The 16736-nt window shown below is 39.2% G+C and overlaps 3 protein-coding genes across 4 annotated transcripts; 1 reads left to right on the top strand and 2 right to left on the bottom strand.

Moving 5' to 3' along the window:
• Positions 1-730: 730 nt before the first annotated feature.
• On the bottom strand, positions 731-7782 carry p2rx5 (purinergic receptor P2X, ligand-gated ion channel, 5). Of its 2 annotated transcripts, XM_056746121.1 has the most exons (12): positions 7616-7782; positions 7020-7170; positions 6760-6831; positions 6518-6593; positions 6107-6191; positions 5878-5958; positions 4067-4208; positions 3714-3853; positions 3310-3403; positions 3163-3228; positions 1561-1646; positions 731-1442 (listed from the first exon to the last, which is right to left on the bottom strand). In XM_056746121.1, exons 1-12 carry the CDS (start codon positions 7747-7749, stop codon positions 1142-1144), a joined length of 1428 nt encoding a protein of 475 aa, XP_056602099.1. In that variant the 5' UTR covers positions 7750-7782; the 3' UTR covers positions 731-1141. The 2 variants fall into 2 exon arrangements, with proteins under 2 accessions (XP_056602099.1, XP_056602100.1); XM_056746122.1 differs by lacking the exon at positions 3163-3228.
• A 2026-nt stretch (positions 7783-9808) lies between these two features.
• Positions 9809-13274, bottom strand: ubb (ubiquitin B). The gene is made up of 2 exons (XM_056745134.1): positions 13116-13274; positions 9809-12312 (listed from the first exon to the last, which is right to left on the bottom strand). Exon 2 carries the CDS (start codon positions 12310-12312, stop codon positions 10027-10029), a length of 2286 nt encoding a protein of 761 aa, XP_056601112.1. The 5' UTR covers positions 13116-13274; the 3' UTR covers positions 9809-10026.
• Positions 13275-15306: 2032 nt separating this feature from the next.
• Positions 15307-16676, top strand: cenpv (centromere protein V). Its single transcript, XM_056746221.1, has 5 exons — positions 15307-15482; positions 15637-15735; positions 15966-16035; positions 16165-16279; positions 16421-16676. The coding sequence occupies exons 1-5, from the start codon at positions 15457-15459 to the stop codon at positions 16546-16548; spliced, it is 438 nt and encodes a 145-aa protein (XP_056602199.1). The 5' UTR covers positions 15307-15456; the 3' UTR covers positions 16549-16676.
• Positions 16677-16736: the final 60 nt, after the last annotated feature.

Here is a 16736-nt window from a genome sequence, read left to right as displayed (position 1 = left end):
TAATTTGACATTTTCCTACTACTAGATATGTTTTTACTACCTTTCAGAGAACAGATGGTTTTGGAATCTGGTGTGGTAAATAAGTGAATCACTGCTCTGTCTGCATTATGTTAAACCTCTGTGAACTAAAGCCTTTGTAACTGCATTGGCCACATCATTTTATCAAAGCCATTTTGATGAAAATAAATCTTTAATCTTTATGGATTTCTTTGTGTGGTTTTGTAAAGTACTCCGTGTGTCATTACAAGAAAATGTACAATTTAAACTGCGGGCGATGTGTGCTGGCTAATTTTTCAAGTAATTTGACATAATTAAGACTTCTCAAATTTACTTTGGTGGTCATGAGAATCGTAACTGAATCCTTGCAGTGTAAATTGATAATATTCAGGCATTTAAAACTCAGACTGTGAGCTGGTACAGTCATGTAGCCTATTAGTTTTGATGGATTAGATAGGCCTACTAATTTTGTGTATTTTACATTTTGATTCCATTTTCAATTTCTTGAGTTAAGCATTTTAACTGACAATACTGTCTATTTTTCTATTTAACACTGTATACCCCTGGCCCTGTAGGAGTATTTGTTATTTATACACAGTGAGTCAAAGGTTTAGACACGCCCACTCATTACCATTTGCCCCATTTTAAGAAAATAAAGAATTCAAGAAACTTTTTAATGATCCAAAAATTGTTAAGTAGTCTTTATATTCTCTGATGTTGTATATTTCAAATTCAGACACCTCCGTTTTTTTCTTTTACTTTTGAGGTATTGGAGATATTTTATATTTACAGTAAACACTAGACAGCATTGAAGGATTTTCCGTGCATGGTGAGCATGTTTGTATTTGTCTCCAAAACATTTGAAGCATTTAGGCAGAAACCTTAATGGAATAAAAAAAGACCAAGATTACTTAACAAAATACAATGTTAGAATATATTTACTTTAAACATAATGTTCTGGTTTGTAATTTCTTTGTAACAAAAACTTCCATCGCCACCTAAAAACAAAGTTTAAAAAGCACTGAAACATTTCCATTTTGGTATGGTGCATTCATCCGTTGTCAAAGCTTCTTTTGTACATCCACAGTAAATCCAACAGGGTTTCAGTTTCAGACAAATCCTCTACTGGTTCTCTACTGGTACACTACTGGCGTGGTGTTCTCAAGGACGAAACAGGAGAAATAATCTGGTTTTCTGTACCCTGTTGAGTCCTGAATGATACTGAACCCATTGGCTTTCTCTCAGGACTGTGCGTTTTGAGTGCTGAGACTGTGGGTCGGATCTCTCTCTCTGGGTTACTATTGGGCTGACATGATTCTGATGTCAGCAGCTGCATCTCTGTTGCCTGTTTCTTCTCCCGCTTTTGTCGTCTATCTTGGGTATGGTGACCATGATGTCTTGTATGCTTTTTTTCCCTGTGTTTCCCAGGTTCTTTTCTTTGGGTGCTAACATAGTTAAATAGAAGTTGGTTAAAAACATTAAATTGTCAGGTTAAACAGGCACGAAGCAACATGAAATATGAAATGGTACCTCAAACACACAAACTCCAGAGTAGAACCTTACTTTGTGATCGCCTCAAATTTTGTCTCTCGGTAGAAGGAACTTTTGCTCATCATGTACAGGAGAATCATGTCACAGGCGAAAACTGCCTATAGAATGAGATGAACACAAATAGCACAAGAGTCTCAAACTGTACACATTGAACCACACTGTTCACAAGTCCGGACAGACAAAGATGAATAGCAAAAGAAGGTACAAGGATAGTTTCTGTAGAACACAAAAAATACATTTAGAAAAATGTTGGTAACTGGGAGTTTGCCCAACCGATCCACATGTGTTTTGTGTATTTGGAGAAGGCATTCGACTTTGTCCCTCGCGGCATCTTGTGGAGAGTGCTCTGGGAGTATGGGATTGGGAACCCTTTGCTAAGGGGTATCCGGTCCCTGTACGACCGGAGCAGGAGCTTGGTTCGCATTGCCGGCAGTAAGTCAGACTTGTTCCGGGTCCATGTTGGACTCCGGTAGGGCTGCCCTTTGTCGCCGGTTCTGTTCATAATTTTTATGGACAGAATTTCTAGGCGCAGCCAGGGGCCGGAGGGTTTTGGGTTTGGGGACCACACGATCTCATCTCTGCTCTTTGCGGATGATATCGTCGTGCTGGCCCCATCAGACCAGGACCTTCAGCATCCACTGGGACGGTTTCCAGCCGAGTGTGAAGTGGCTGGGATGAGAAGCAGCACCTCCAAATCCGAGGCCATGGTTCTCAGTCGGAAAAGGGTGGCTTGCCCAATTCAGGTTGGTGGAGAGTTCCTGCCTCAAGTGGAGGAGTTCTAGTATCTGGGGGTCTTGTTCACTAGTGAGGGAAGGATGGAACGGGAGATTGACAGACGGATCGGTGCAGCTTCTGCAGTAATGTGGTCGCTGTGCCGGTCTGTTGTGGTGAAGAAGGAGCTGAGCCGCAATGCGAAGCTCTCGATTTATCGGTCAATCTACGTTCCTACTCTCACCTTTGGTCATGAGCTGTGGAGCTGGTCATAGGCTCCCGGATACAGGCGGCCGAAATGAGCTTTCTCCGCAGGGTGGCCGGGCGATCCCTTAGAGAAAGGGTGAGAAGCTCGGACACTCGGGAGGAGCTCATAGTAGAGCCGCTCGTCCTCCACATTGAGAGGGGCCAGCTGAGGTGGCTCGGGCATCTTTTCCGGATGCCCCCTGGACGCCTTCCCGGGAAGGTGTTCCGGGCATGTCCCACCGGAGGGAGACCCCGGGGAAGACCAAGGACACGCTGGAGGGACTATGTCTCCCGGCTGGCCTGGGAACGCCTCTGTGTCCCCCCGGAAGAGCTGGAGGAAGTGTCTAGGCAGAGGGAAGTCTGGGCATCCCTGCTTAGACTGCTGCCCCCGCGACCCGGCCCAGGTTGAAGCGGAAGAAGATGGATGGATGTTGGTAACTGAATAACGGCGGTACCCACTGACTTGCATTAATTTCAGTCTGTACAACAGAAGTGAATGGGTAGTACCACTGTTCGGTCACCAATATTCTTAAAATATCTGCTTTTGTGTTTTGCAGAAGAAAAGAAGTCATACAGGTTTAAAATGAAAAGAAGGTTGAGTAAATGATGACAGAATTTAAAGTTTTGGGTACCAGAAGATGACTTCCATATACTTACAGCACCCATTAAACCAAGCCCAGAGCCTATATTGACCATTGTAGGAATAATGTTGAATTTTCCAGCCTAGAAAACAGAAAAGTTCACACAGTGGCTACATTTCAGTCACTTTTTAGTGCCTAGAAATGGATTTTAGTATTTCCTTACCTTTCCACTCGTGAGTATATCAAAGCGAATGCCATATACTTTATAAAGATTTCGGAAGGTCTCCCCACTTGGATCTTTGAAATACCGAGCAAACCTTAGAAGAGAGAAGCAATTTTAATAGTATAATTACATATTTCAAACAAAGATAGATAGATAGTTTTAAGGAAAATCTAATTAAAGATGCCTTAAGCTGTTTGTTTAGATGTTAAACAAACAGCTATATCTAAACAGAAATCTTAACTGTCTATTTGTACAGTTCTAGGCTCTGTAGACAGTAAAAGTTAACTGGAAAACAATCCCATGACTATTTGTGCATCAGAATTACTGACGTCTTTATAGGGTGGGTTACTGACAGAAACTTTTTAAATGTTGGTGTAGCTGAAGTCAATAAATTAGAGCTCTACCTAAAGTTGTAACCGGAAGCATAAGAGATGTTTGAATTTTCAGAGGTATCCAAACGTGTGAAGCTATAATCCGGGAAACAATGGGATTCATCCTTATCCAAATCACAATTCCACTCAATTCCAACTCCAATAGCTCCACCCTGTATATGTGAAGAAGTGAGAAGAAAAAGCAACATAAATACAACGCTGTACCTTCCATTCACGTATGATGCTTTTGTCTCCATCACTGAAACAGCTTTATAACAAGCAACTCCAGTCAACATCTTCAAATATTAGTTTAGAAGTAAACTAGATAAAAAGTAACAATTAAATCTTGAAACACATGTTATTTTTCATCCATTTAAAGCAGTTGCCTTTGTTGCAAAATCCTGAAAACTGTAGCCGGTCCACTGTATCACATCTCCCAGCCGAAAGATAGGACAGTAGGGGTGATACTTTCTATCATATCTGCATGTCTTCAGATATGTGCGGTTGCGGGTCGGTAGGACGTTTGACCTTTTAAAGACAAATAAAAGGAATCAAAATAAGCATTGTTTTAAAAAATAATTAACAGTGTTCTGAATATGAACTGTGAGCTCATGCTTTTACTGTTGATGCGGTTAAATCCAAATGTTATCGCTGTGGGTTGGTTAGATTTAATGTAAACAACCTTAAAGTTTGTTTTCATTTTCCAAAGCATCGCAAACAACTATTATGGGCATTTACAACATAAAAACATTTGGTGAAGCTTTTAAGTTTGACCATAAAAAGATTATTTCTACATGTTTTTACAAATGCTGTCATGTTAATACAAATGCAGTAGTTTACTGCTCTTTCATGTTAGTTTACTGGAAATTAACAATGTTTCCAAATACAACATATGTTTTTAAAAATGTATAAGTAACCATTAATATGCATTAACTTATAATACGATTAATAAATGCCGTAGAATTAATATTTGCTGTTACTTTACGTAAACTAATACATTGAATTCAAGCTACGAATTGGAACCTTATTGTAGTGTTACAAAAGAAGTGCCCAGATATCCCCAAAATGATGTTCTCTGAAACAGCCTAACTATACTCTAACTTCTATTGTGAAAAACGCTGGGTTGGATAAATTCCATGTATTATCCAGAACAGGTGTTGTGAGTATTCTAAGAACAGAGGAACAGGTGTCACCCTGTCACCTAACTTAAAATGTGCAGGGCTTGTTGTTGTCATGGCAAAGGATATAAAGACAGCCAGTCTCTGCAGATCCAATACACGTTGTGTTGGTATATATAGAGATGAACAAGTGCCAGATATTCATAGCAGCTTGTGCTGTGCCATCAGTATCCAAACATAACATATTACTGTGCCCAGTCAAGTCTGCTCTTTCACTTGGCTACATGATGTAAGACACATGCACATTGCATAAGCGCAAATCTAGAAGGGATAGTTCAACCAAAAATGTATTTTAAATGAAAAATTATTTCATCATGTATGTACACTCATGTCATTCCAAACATAATTTTTATATCTGAGTAAACTATCCCTTTAAGTAGATTTTTTTTCACTCACAAATCTAGTTTGAGCTTATGACTTTGTGACTGCATAATTAAACTTACATTATATTTACATTTAAGCATTTGGCAGACTCTTTTATCCAAAGCGACTTACATTGCTTTATCCTATACATTTTACATAGCTATTTGCAATCCCCTGCAAATCACAGTAAATGATACTGTTGTGTTAATTTCATAATACCAACACTAGCTATTTAACTAACTATCGATCGGTTGTAAGTTGCACCTTACTGTGTGTACTTTCCCCTTATAGGTGTATTCTATCTCTTATGTCTAGGAGACAGGAAGTTACCAGAAATGTTAAATGCATTTCTTTGCATTTAGCCGGATGTTGAAGAGTATATGCAGTTGATTGTACCAGCACTCCAGGCTTTGATGGTGTTTTGCAAAGGAAATAACATGCAAAACATTCATCTTGGGGAACACACTTTAGTGATGAGAGATATCTAGAGATAAATACATTTCCTGTTTATATGCTTTAGTGCGTTTGGAACAACATGTAGTAAAGATGTCAAAATATCTTTTCTGGGCATACCTGTTTATTTCAAGAAACATTTATTTACCAAACAAACAAACAAACATAAACGAGCTGGCAGCACTCCTGTACTTTTGACTTACTTGGAGAAGGCAAATTTTGGAAACTTGATGAAGTTCTTTACATAGACTGTGAAGTTTTCTGCCTTTGCCAGCATGGGATCCCTGTTGTTAAATTTGACACAGGTTCAAACCAATGCTGTCATTTTCTTGGAACAGTTTCATACTGTGATAAAAGTGGCAAAATACCGAAGTTGATTCGCTACAATTAAATTGATTTTTGAATGTTTTTTGATTATAAAACTTTTCTTACTGTGGTATATGGCCTTCCTCAACAGGGCACCAGGCATGAATCTTACATGTCCCTGTTTCGTTCAGACAGATGCCTGTCTTCACTCCTGAATAAACAACAGTAAAATGCAATCCTTTTTAGGCCTGCCAACTGGTCTTATAAGATTCAGGGTCAGTTTTCGCGGACAGGAGTTAGCATAAACCAGGACTATAAATCATAGTTAAATTAGAACATTTGAGCAGTTTTTACAATCATGCCTTACAAAAAAGCTTTACTGCTGTGCATTTTGAGACAAGACATGAGCACTTATGATATTAAAAACATGTCACTGCAAGATATATTCGGTTTTGACAGCTCTAACATGTACTTTAGTCTATAGGACTAGTCTTAAACCTTGTCCCACAGTGTTTAACGTAAATCTTGTGTGTTTACCGTGGCCTGCCATGACACTTTCCCCTTCTGAACAGTCATCATCACTAGTGCAAATGCCATCTGGCACCTTTGGATTCTGAAGTGAAGTTAATGGAATGAATCAAACAAATGCAATAAAATCAACACACCTATATCAGCACAAATCTTGACTTATCTCTTTATTCTGATTTATACATGAGCTACAGAAGCTTGAGAAGTGCAAGGGTTGTTTCTGTGTGGGAATAACAAAGGCTGTCTCTTACCTCAGGGCAAAAACCCAATCTTTGGTTTGGAGTCACTAGGTAATTTGTCACAATAAAGAAGACCCTGTCACCCTTAAAAACAACACATGAAATACATGTAAACACAAACTTAAGACATTTCTAAAAGTATTTTCCACATCGTAACACCCTGAAGTTATGCGTGATTACATCATTGTTTCTTTTCTTATGTCAGCCTTCTTATATCTTTGACACTATTTAATAAAGTCAATGAATCTGAACATGAACGTAGGTCATTTTACTTGCGAAGGGATGACATAATCCTCTGCCCCCCATAGTTGAAGACCATGTGCAGAGATGTTGGTAAGATCTACGCCCTTGACTTTGGTAAACACAGAACTCTGGATGGCTTCCTCGGTCTCCTGATATCCTTTCTTCCAAATAAAAACCCACCTTGAGAAGAGATTTCACAGGGAGTGAGGTAGAGACAAAGTGAGAGAGGGACTGCTTCTATATATGGCCAATACACCATGAAGGGTATACATTGACCCCACATTATATTTTGCATGCCAAATCCATACAAAAGAAAAAATACATATTTGAAATCTTGTTGCTTGGCTCAAAAGAAATCTCTTAACACTTTTGCCGAGTGACCATATGACGGTGTATGACACACTACAGTGCATACAGTCTTTCCCTCGCCATAAATAACATCTGATCAAGACCTGAAGCTTAAACTGTCGGCTTGCATTGGTTTTGCTGCAATAGCTGCAATAGCTGTAATAGTACAATTAATGGTTTTGTAAAAAAGAAATAAACAGATGACTATTTTGAAAATGAAAACTTAGGAGCCCGCTCGCTCACCCTATGCATTTATAAGGAAGCAAAAGGCACCTACCCGATCAGATATCCAATAACCCCCAGCTGAAAGAGTCGGAACAGAACACCGACCTTTTTGTTTTTAGCGACGACAAATTTCTCTGTTTTGTAATCCAATAAAGATAAGAAATAGTTGCCCCAGGTTTGAGCCATCCTCCTGTGTGTCTATGACAGCAACGGTGCAGCTGTCGCTGTTCTGCTCTGACTGTCGTGCAGCCGCTTCTTCCTTTCTTATTTACTGCGAACATTTGGTCGAAACTGTTGTCGTTCTTCATTAAACGAATTTTATGTGGATTAATACAACCATTGACACAGAAATCGTAATGTTGAAATGAATGCGATCAATTGGGATACGTAAATTGGGGATTTCATATATAAGACCATATTTTCAATGTATCCCTCCTTATCCAAAAAAAATATAACTAATGTAGCACCTGACAAGAGGAGTGAATAGTGCGTGATACAGTAGAGAAGACAAAAGTTGAACTAAAGCAATTAAGTTTGGGAACACTTGATTTTACTGCGCCCCTGTTCAACATAATATAGACCAGTGTATATTCTATAGTATTTAATATGAATTATAATTACATGTTACTAACCTTACACCACACGCTCATCTTAACCCTATAGTAAGTACATGTATTTAATCATTTTAATTGGGTTTTTATTTGTAAATCATCAAGATTTACCTTAAATTGGCCAATTTCAAGGGATTACATCTATAGTATTGATTTCTGTAAATTCAAACTTATTCAATTGCTATCTGGCTTTGCCGATTTGACATGTGGTTTTACCATATTACCCCTTTTGATGTTTATGGGCAACTGCCGTTTAAAAAGATGTTATTAACACAACCGATTGTCTGTTATTACAATGATTCCTTTTAAAGAAGTTTAAAAGAAGATTAATTTATTGACAGTTATAGCTGCACGATTCTGGATAAATTGATTCTTTTGTTTCAAATAGAGATTGCGATTATTTTACGATTCTGAATGATGACTAAAGGTAATGCATAATTTACTAGAGGTTCTGACCAAAAAAATGTTTATTTAGGTGCGTCAAAATTGAAATAAGTAAGTGTTTTTTTTTAAAAAAAATACTGTATATGCAAAAGTTTAACTTTCTAAAAAGTATAAATGCATTGAAGTAACTTGTATCTACTGCTACACATAACAACCCAGTATTCTCACTTGTAAACAGTTCAAAATAACCTGAAAACATGAAAAGATGGGCAACTTGAAAAGCTCTAATAGCGCAGCTCCTCTATTAGCGGAAATGCAGTGATAAGCGGCACACTCTCTGATGACGTGTTTTACCATAATGACGGATATAAGCGCTCACTAGGATTTGTCCGCGCTACAAACTACAATTGTTAGTTTCGTTTCAAACATGTCCAGTTAAGATGTGAAGCATAATCAGAACAATGTATCATAATCCTGAAAGACACTCATAAGAACAGATTTGTTGTCAGGCTGTATTTACTTTATATGTTGGTCTGTTATTTGGTGTGAGATTAGGATCTTCTAAACGCGTTTTATGCGTGTGAGTTGGCAACGCTCTGCTTAAATCCCAGTAACGTCACTAGTGTGATCATTTGACATAGAAATAATGTTAGTGTGTGTTTTAAAAAGACTGTTTGTGACGTCGTTAAATACCTTACAATAATAATTTTAACTTCTGCGGCAGCAACAGCAAATATTGAAGCGTTATCATTTTAGTCCGAGGTGTAAATTAATAGACACACGAGAATCGTTGATTTTCATTAATGAGATCGTCTGGTGTTCGAATCGAGATCTTTTAACGATTAATCGTGCAGCTCTATTGACAGTGTGATCTAAGAAACTTTCCTTTAACCCATCGCTATGAAAGTCTGGACATAAGGCTAAAATACACAAGAGATTTGCTCAGATTTTCAATCGGGGCTTGTTGCAGAAAGTCTGTGCCAGTCTGCAGATTTGATCAATTAGTGAATTTCTATCTGAAACTTTCAAAAAGTCTGCAAGCGTATGATGTTCAGATCTTAGAAGTCATGTAGTATTGCAGCCATTCATTTCCGATGAATTAACCATACACTTTCAAATGGTTCAACTTAAACCTTTTCAAATTCGAGTGCAGTTACCATACTACCTTTATCATTTTACAATAGGTTTTGTGAAGTTTAACTCATTTGAATGTTTAGAACTTTATCAAGTAATTCAAAAACACAATGAAACAATTTTAAACTTCAGAGCTTTTATTTGTCATTCTTTTACACGGGTACAAAAAAAAAAAAACAGGAAAAGTAGTGGGGTTCAGCAATAGTTTAAATAAGGTAGACTATGTATGGGAAAGTATGGTTAAGAAAAAATTGGGGAGTGCATGTGAACAGGGCAGACTGAAAAAAAACTACATGGCATTCATAATAATAAACAGTTGACATGAATAATGTTATCAGATGCCTCCTCTGAGACGGAGCACAAGATGGAGGGTCGACTCTTTCTGGATGTTGTAGTCCGACAGAGTGCGGCCATCTTCCAGCTGTTTGCCGGCAAAGATCAACCTCTGCTGGTCAGGGGGAATGCCTTCTTTGTCCTGGATCTTGGCTTTGACATTCTCAATGGTGTCACTTGCCTCAACTTCCAGGGTGATGGTTTTGCCAGTGAGGGTCTTGACGAAGATCTGCATGCCTCCCCTGAGTCGCAGCACAAGATGGAGGGTCGACTCTTTCTGGATGTTGTAGTCTGACAGGGTGCGGCCATCTTCCAGCTGTTTGCCGGCAAAGATCAACCTCTGCTGGTCAGGAGGAATGCCTTCTTTGTCCTGGATCTTTGCTTTGACGTTCTCAATGGTGTCACTTGCTTCAACCTCAAGGGTGATGGTTTTGCCGGTGAGGGTCTTGACAAAGATCTGCATGCCTCCTCTGAGTCGCAGCACAAGATGGAGGGTCGACTCTTTCTGGATGTTGTAGTCTGACAGAGTGCGGCCATCTTCCAGCTGTTTGCCGGCAAAGATCAACCTCTGCTGGTCAGGTGGAATGCCTTCTTTGTCCTGGATCTTGGCTTTGACGTTCTCAATGGTGTCACTTGCCTCAACCTCGAGGGTGATGGTTTTGCCAGTGAGGGTCTTGACGAAGATCTGCATGCCTCCCCTGAGTCGCAGCACAAGATGGAGGGTCGACTCTTTCTGGATGTTGTAGTCTGACAGAGTGCGGCCATCTTCCAGCTGTTTGCCGGCAAAGATCAACCTCTGCTGGTCAGGAGGAATGCCTTCTTTGTCCTGGATCTTTGCTTTGACGTTCTCAATGGTGTCACTTGCTTCAACCTCAAGGGTGATGGTTTTGCCGGTGAGGGTCTTGACGAAGATCTGCATGCCTCCTCTGAGTCGTAGCACAAGATGGAGGGTGGACTCTTTCTGGATGTTGTAGTCGGACAGGGTGCGGCCATCTTCCAGCTGTTTGCCGGCAAAGATCAACCTCTGCTGGTCAGGGGGAATGCCCTCTTTGTCCTGGATCTTTGCTTTGACGTTCTCAATGGTGTCACTTGGCTCAACCTCGAGGGTGATGGTTTTGCCGGTAAGGGTCTTGACAAAGATCTGCATGCCTCCCCTGAGTCGCAGCACAAGATGGAGGGTCGACTCTTTCTGGATGTTGTAGTCTGACAGGGTGCGGCCATCTTCCAGCTGTTTGCCGGCAAAGATCAACCTCTGCTGGTCAGGTGGAATGCCTTCTTTGTCCTGGATCTTGGCTTTGACGTTTTCAATGGTGTCACTTGCCTCAACCTCGAGGGTGATGGTTTTGCCGGTGAGGGTCTTGACGAAGATCTGCATGCCTCCCCTGAGTCGCAGCACAAGATGGAGGGTGGACTCTTTCTGGATGTTGTAGTCTGACAGAGTGCGGCCATCTTCCAGCTGTTTGCCGGCAAAGATCAACCTCTGCTGGTCAGGGGGAATGCCCTCTTTGTCCTGGATCTTTGCTTTGACGTTCTCAATGGTGTCACTTGGCTCAACCTCGAGGGTGATGGTTTTGCCGGTGAGGGTCTTGACGAAGATCTGCATGCCTCCCCTGAGTCGCAGAACAAGATGGAGGGTGGACTCTTTCTGGATGTTGTAGTCTGACAGAGTGCGGCCATCTTCCAGCTGTTTGCCGGCAAAGATCAACCTCTGCTGGTCAGGGGGAATGCCCTCTTTGTCCTGGATCTTTGCTTTGACGTTCTCAATGGTGTCACTTGGCTCAACCTCGAGGGTGATGGTTTTGCCGGTGAGGGTCTTGACGAAGATCTGCATGCCTCCCCTGAGTCGCAGAACAAGATGGAGGGTGGACTCTTTCTGGATGTTGTAGTCTGACAGAGTGCGGCCATCTTCCAGCTGTTTGCCGGCAAAGATCAACCTCTGCTGGTCAGGGGGAATGCCTTCTTTGTCCTGGATCTTGGCTTTGACGTTCTCAATGGTGTCACTTGCCTCAACCTCGAGGGTGATGGTTTTGCCGGTGAGGGTCTTGACGAAGATCTGCATGCCTCCCCTGAGTCGCAGCACAAGATGGAGGGTCGACTCTTTCTGGATGTTGTAGTCTGACAGAGTGCGGCCATCTTCCAGCTGTTTGCCGGCAAAGATCAACCTCTGCTGGTCAGGGGGAATGCCTTCTTTGTCCTGGATCTTAGCTTTGACATTCTCAATGGTGTCACTTGGTTCAACCTCGAGGGTGATGGTTTTGCCGGTGAGGGTCTTAACGAAGATCTGCATCTGTCAGAAAATAAAGACAAAGTAAGTGACTTTGATCATAAGAGGTAATTGTCATGTGTATGTACACTTACAAAACAATAAAAAAATGACTAAAATATACATTTAGAATTTTGCTAGCCAAGTAATAACGAGTGTTTTGAACACCTGCTGGCAAACGCCATTTTGGCATGTTGCAGTTACGCTTTCTACCACTAGAGGCGCATGCATATCTAACAGTAAAACCCTTTTATTCGATTCTTAGATTTAATTCGATTTAGACATTTCTTTCCAACATAATGGCTTTTTAATTTTCTCAATCGTGTTTACAATACACGTTCAAATGAAAATTTATTGAAATAGCATACGTGTCAAACGAGTAATACGTAACTAAATGTATTTTAAATTACTGCTTTTTCGTCGAAAAATAAGATTTTGGGAATATCATAAAACCAGTAATGTTACAGGAGAGATGTTCCTTTTACTGCGCAACACCCTTTCTCTAACATGGCGGATTTACAGTAACATCCGGGTTCTTTGTTCACGGAGTCCTGTGATTCAGCAAAATTACATTTGGTAAAATAGCAGTTCGTATGCGAACAAAATAACTTTAACGTTCACGGATGATATAAACATAACACAAATGAGGTAACATTCGTGTATATTTGTTCATTTAAAACTTTTAAAAACGATTAAACAGTGCTTAACGGTCTATCATCTATGAATATAACGTTAACGGTAACCCCAAATTCACCTTCCGAAAATAACAAAACGCTCAAACCATAGTTAAGTTTAAACGAATAAATTCAAACAGAAAAAAATCTTACCTTTAAAGTTCGCTTGATAACTGTGAAAATTCTTCTGTAACATAAAGCACTTCCTCTTTGTTGAAAACTGAAGGAAAGCACCAGCGCTACTGTATTTATACAAACGCAGGATCGTGACGTTTAGGTTACGTCACATGATGACGAGACAATTCGCAGCTCCAACCGTTTTTTGCAAAAACATTCAAACATATTTGAAATAAAAACTAATGTATGGGGAATGTATAGCGATAGTTTGTTTTTTTATCACTTTTTTAAATTGTAATAATTATTAAAAAAATGAACAAAGGAGGTTTTTAGAAAATGCGAGAAAATGGTAGACCTTCCCTGCTGTGATTGGCTGGTTAAGCTGTTTGTTGGCTTTGCTATTGGTGATTCAGATCTCTGGAATCTGGGCCAGTCAGGGGACAGTATGGTGCTATGTCATTCATTTAGCGATAGCAACAACAGCAATACATAATTGTAATTCTTATATAAATAATACAATGAAATACCTTTCTGACAATTCTTTAAATCCCGAAACTTTTGCGCCATGCTTAATGCCATGTGTGACCATTACAACATTTTATGAAATATTTATTATTTTATTCTTTTTAATCTAATCTCAATAAAAAAGCTGCCAAAATCATGGCAAGATAGTTATCCCAAACTAAGGCAATAACACAATGTTAGTGAGTCTCAAAAACAAGTTTTGCTAACAAAAATAATTTCACTATGTATCTAAAGCTGTGTTTCCATAAAATGTATTATTTGTATTTTAGAATGGCTTTCACATAGTTGTGTGAACCAGTACACTTTATAAAGAAAGCAAAGTGTGGCACAAATAGTCTCAAACATGTTGACCTCAGACATGTTGTCTGCAGCAATGTAGGTCATTCTCTTAGGACAGGCTGACCGTAGCACAACCATTAAGCAGTTCATTCACCGCTGGACATCTTGGGCTGACTTGTAAATATAAATGTATGTTATTTTGATCATTATGATTTAACATTTTACTGAATCAACAAGAAACACAGTACCCCCTGTTATCAAATAGCACCTAGATATAAATACATTTCCTAGGTTTAAATCCTATAGTATCTGTATATCCTGTACAGTGTTTGGTTGATAAGGTGTTCAACCTTGCATAATTATCTTTTGTTGCCATGGCAGAATGAATTCACACAATGAAACTTGAAACAAGATAAACCAGCTCTGTATGCATTGAGGTTAACATGTTCCTGCCTATGTTGAGCAAGTGGAATTAGGTATCTGTTGTTTTTTTCTGTAAGCTCGATCAGCTGCTAAAAGATTATCCCGGTAAACCATCCAAGCTTGTTTTTAAAGCAGAATGGTTGGGATAATGTTCTATTTGAAAAAGCTTTATTTATAATTATACAAGCTATAAAGCTATAATTATACAATATAATAATCATTACTGAATCAAGTATAATTACATAATCTATTGACCGAAGCATATCAGGACCAATCCTCAATTGTTTTTTTGGCAGATACCTATGGTTACATTTCAAGTCAAACACTGAACATGCCCTAATAATGGGGTTTGTTGGAACCTATGCTCATATTATAAACGTAGGACTTTACCCCATTGCTCCCATAGAGGGAAAATGTCACATGTAGAGCCTTATCCTTGTTTTCTGGGAATTATCGTCTGATTACCCTAGCCGCCACATCACCAGACTGAGCTCAAAAGAGTGATTATCAGAATCATATTTGTTTGCCATGCTTTTTCAGAACTGTGTGTGTGTGTGTGTATATGTACTCCTATTCCTTTAACTTGAGACATCATCATTATACAATATAAACAAAACAGAAAGTAAGAAACAAGCTCACACAAGTCATATTAAAAGGTATTTTTATGTACATTATATTTTATCTTTCTCTATTTAAAAAGCAACGTTTAATATATTCTCAACACCAACATAAGTCAGTCTGAGAAAACTCTACTAGGCTTTTGTGATTTACGGTTTTCAACGTAAAGAACACATCATCCAACGTAATGTAAAGAGCATTCTGTGAAAATGTAACCTTGCTATGTTTAATACTGACTGAGACCATGTTTGAGACTTTAGCCTGGATCTCGCAGACTGGTTTATGTCCATTAACATTTAAACCTTTAGCTATCTTTCTGTTATGATCTCTCTGGACTTTGTCCGGGTTGCCTTCTTGCGACAGCTGAGGTGGAACCAGATGAGCTGGCAGAAACATGTGACCCAGCAAGTCAAAGAGCTGTTTTGCAACCACTGGTGATCATTATCAACAGTCAAGAATGTTCTACAGCGAACTTGGCTTTAAGGTTAAATAAAACAACAGCACCACAGCTCATAAACTCATAAGAGGTGCTATGGCTTCCTTGACAAAAGACGAAAGGTAAGCTGTGTAAAGCTTAATCGAATAATAAAAACACATTAGTTTAGCTAGCCAATATGAAAATGAAAACAGCATCACATGACTATATTTAAAACATACGTTGTTTGTAGAGGTGTGTTTTTGTTCTCTCAGTATGTAAATGATACGTTTCCAGGGAACGAGATGATCTTGTGAAACACGCCGGAGGTTGTCACTGCGGGGCAGTGCGTTTTGAGGTTTACAGCACCCAAGATTTACACGTGTTCAATTGCAAGTAAGGGTCGTTATTAACCATCAACACATCAACGACATAAACATGAGTCCCTTTCACAATCTCCTGCATGTGTGAATGAAATTCACAGTCCTGTAGTCAAAACGTGTGATCACATGGATTACTGTCAATGGTCTGCTGTGCTGAGTCATTTAAGAAGTGTGAATTTTCTTAACTTTCCCTTTCCTCAGTGATTGATTAAAGGGCCATTGTTTCTATTTTTTATGTTTCAGTTGCAGTATTTGCACAAAGAAACAGAACAGACACTTCATAGTGCCAAAATCCCAGTTTACCTTGGTGCAGGTATGCATTAAAAAGTATAAATAATTTACAATAAATACTTACAATAAAGAGAGCTATAAAATTCATTCGTTTTACAGCAAGGTCTAAATCGTATAGGGGGAAGTTAAATAGTTTTGTCTTGTGTCACAGGGATCCGATAACCTAACCACATACACATTTAACACACACATGGCCAAGCACACGTTCTGCAAAACATGTGGTGTCCAAAGTTTCTATACACCACGATCTAACCCTGATGGATTTGGTGAGTTAAATGGAAAGTTAAATTTGGGACGTTTTTTTCTTCTGCATTTCCTTGGTGTTTAAAATACACTTTGCATTTTATTGTTGATTTGCTTTGTTTTTTGCATTGTATGTGTGTATTCTGTAATGTTTGGCGATACAGGTGTGGCACCCCATTGTTTGGATCCTGGAACAGCGAGAAGTGTAACAGTGGAGGAGTTCTGTGGAGAAAATTGGGAGGAAAGCATGGAGAAGCATCAAACTATTAGGAGCATGTCAAAACCAACATAACTGTAACTGTAACTGTAAGTGTTAACTTCATTTGAGTTATTTCTTGAGATTTTCGTACTGCCATTTCAACCAAGTGACCTAGAATGTGAACTCCTAATTTTTAATAAAACACGAAAACGTATTGCACAGCAATCATGGTCATGTGTTTCATAACATAAATGTATAAAAAACAGACTTGTAATTCCACG

This window comes from Triplophysa dalaica, chromosome 4 (assembly GCF_015846415.1).
Source record: "Triplophysa dalaica isolate WHDGS20190420 chromosome 4, ASM1584641v1, whole genome shotgun sequence".
Classification (NCBI taxonomy): domain Eukaryota; kingdom Metazoa; phylum Chordata; class Actinopteri; order Cypriniformes; family Nemacheilidae; genus Triplophysa; species Triplophysa dalaica.
This window is presented reverse-complemented; position numbering and strand designations above follow the sequence as displayed.

Excerpts from the sequence above, each read along its gene's own strand:
- cenpv (XM_056746221.1), top strand. The coding sequence starts at position 15,457 with ATGGCTTCCTTGACAAAAGACGAAAG. Across the intron at positions 15,483-15,636 it reads TCCTTGACAAAAGACGAAAG|GGAACGAGATGATCTTGTGA; the intron begins GTAAGCTGTGTA and ends ATACGTTTCCAG. Across the intron at positions 16,280-16,420 it reads ATCTAACCCTGATGGATTTG|GTGTGGCACCCCATTGTTTG; the intron begins GTGAGTTAAATG and ends TTGGCGATACAG.
- ubb (XM_056745134.1), bottom strand. The coding sequence starts at position 12,312 with ATGCAGATCTTCGTTAAGACCCTCACCGGCAAAACCATCACCCTCGAG.
- p2rx5 (XM_056746121.1), bottom strand. The coding sequence starts at position 7,749 with ATGGCTCAAACCTGGGGCAACTATTTCTTATCTTTATTGGATTACAAA. Across the intron at positions 6,192-6,517 it reads AAGTGTCATGGCAGGCCACG|GAGTGAAGACAGGCATCTGT; the intron begins GTAAACACACAA and ends TTGTTTATTCAG. Across the intron at positions 1,443-1,560 it reads AAATTTGAGGCGATCACAAA|CACCCAAAGAAAAGAACCTG; the intron begins GTAAGGTTCTAC and ends TAACTATGTTAG.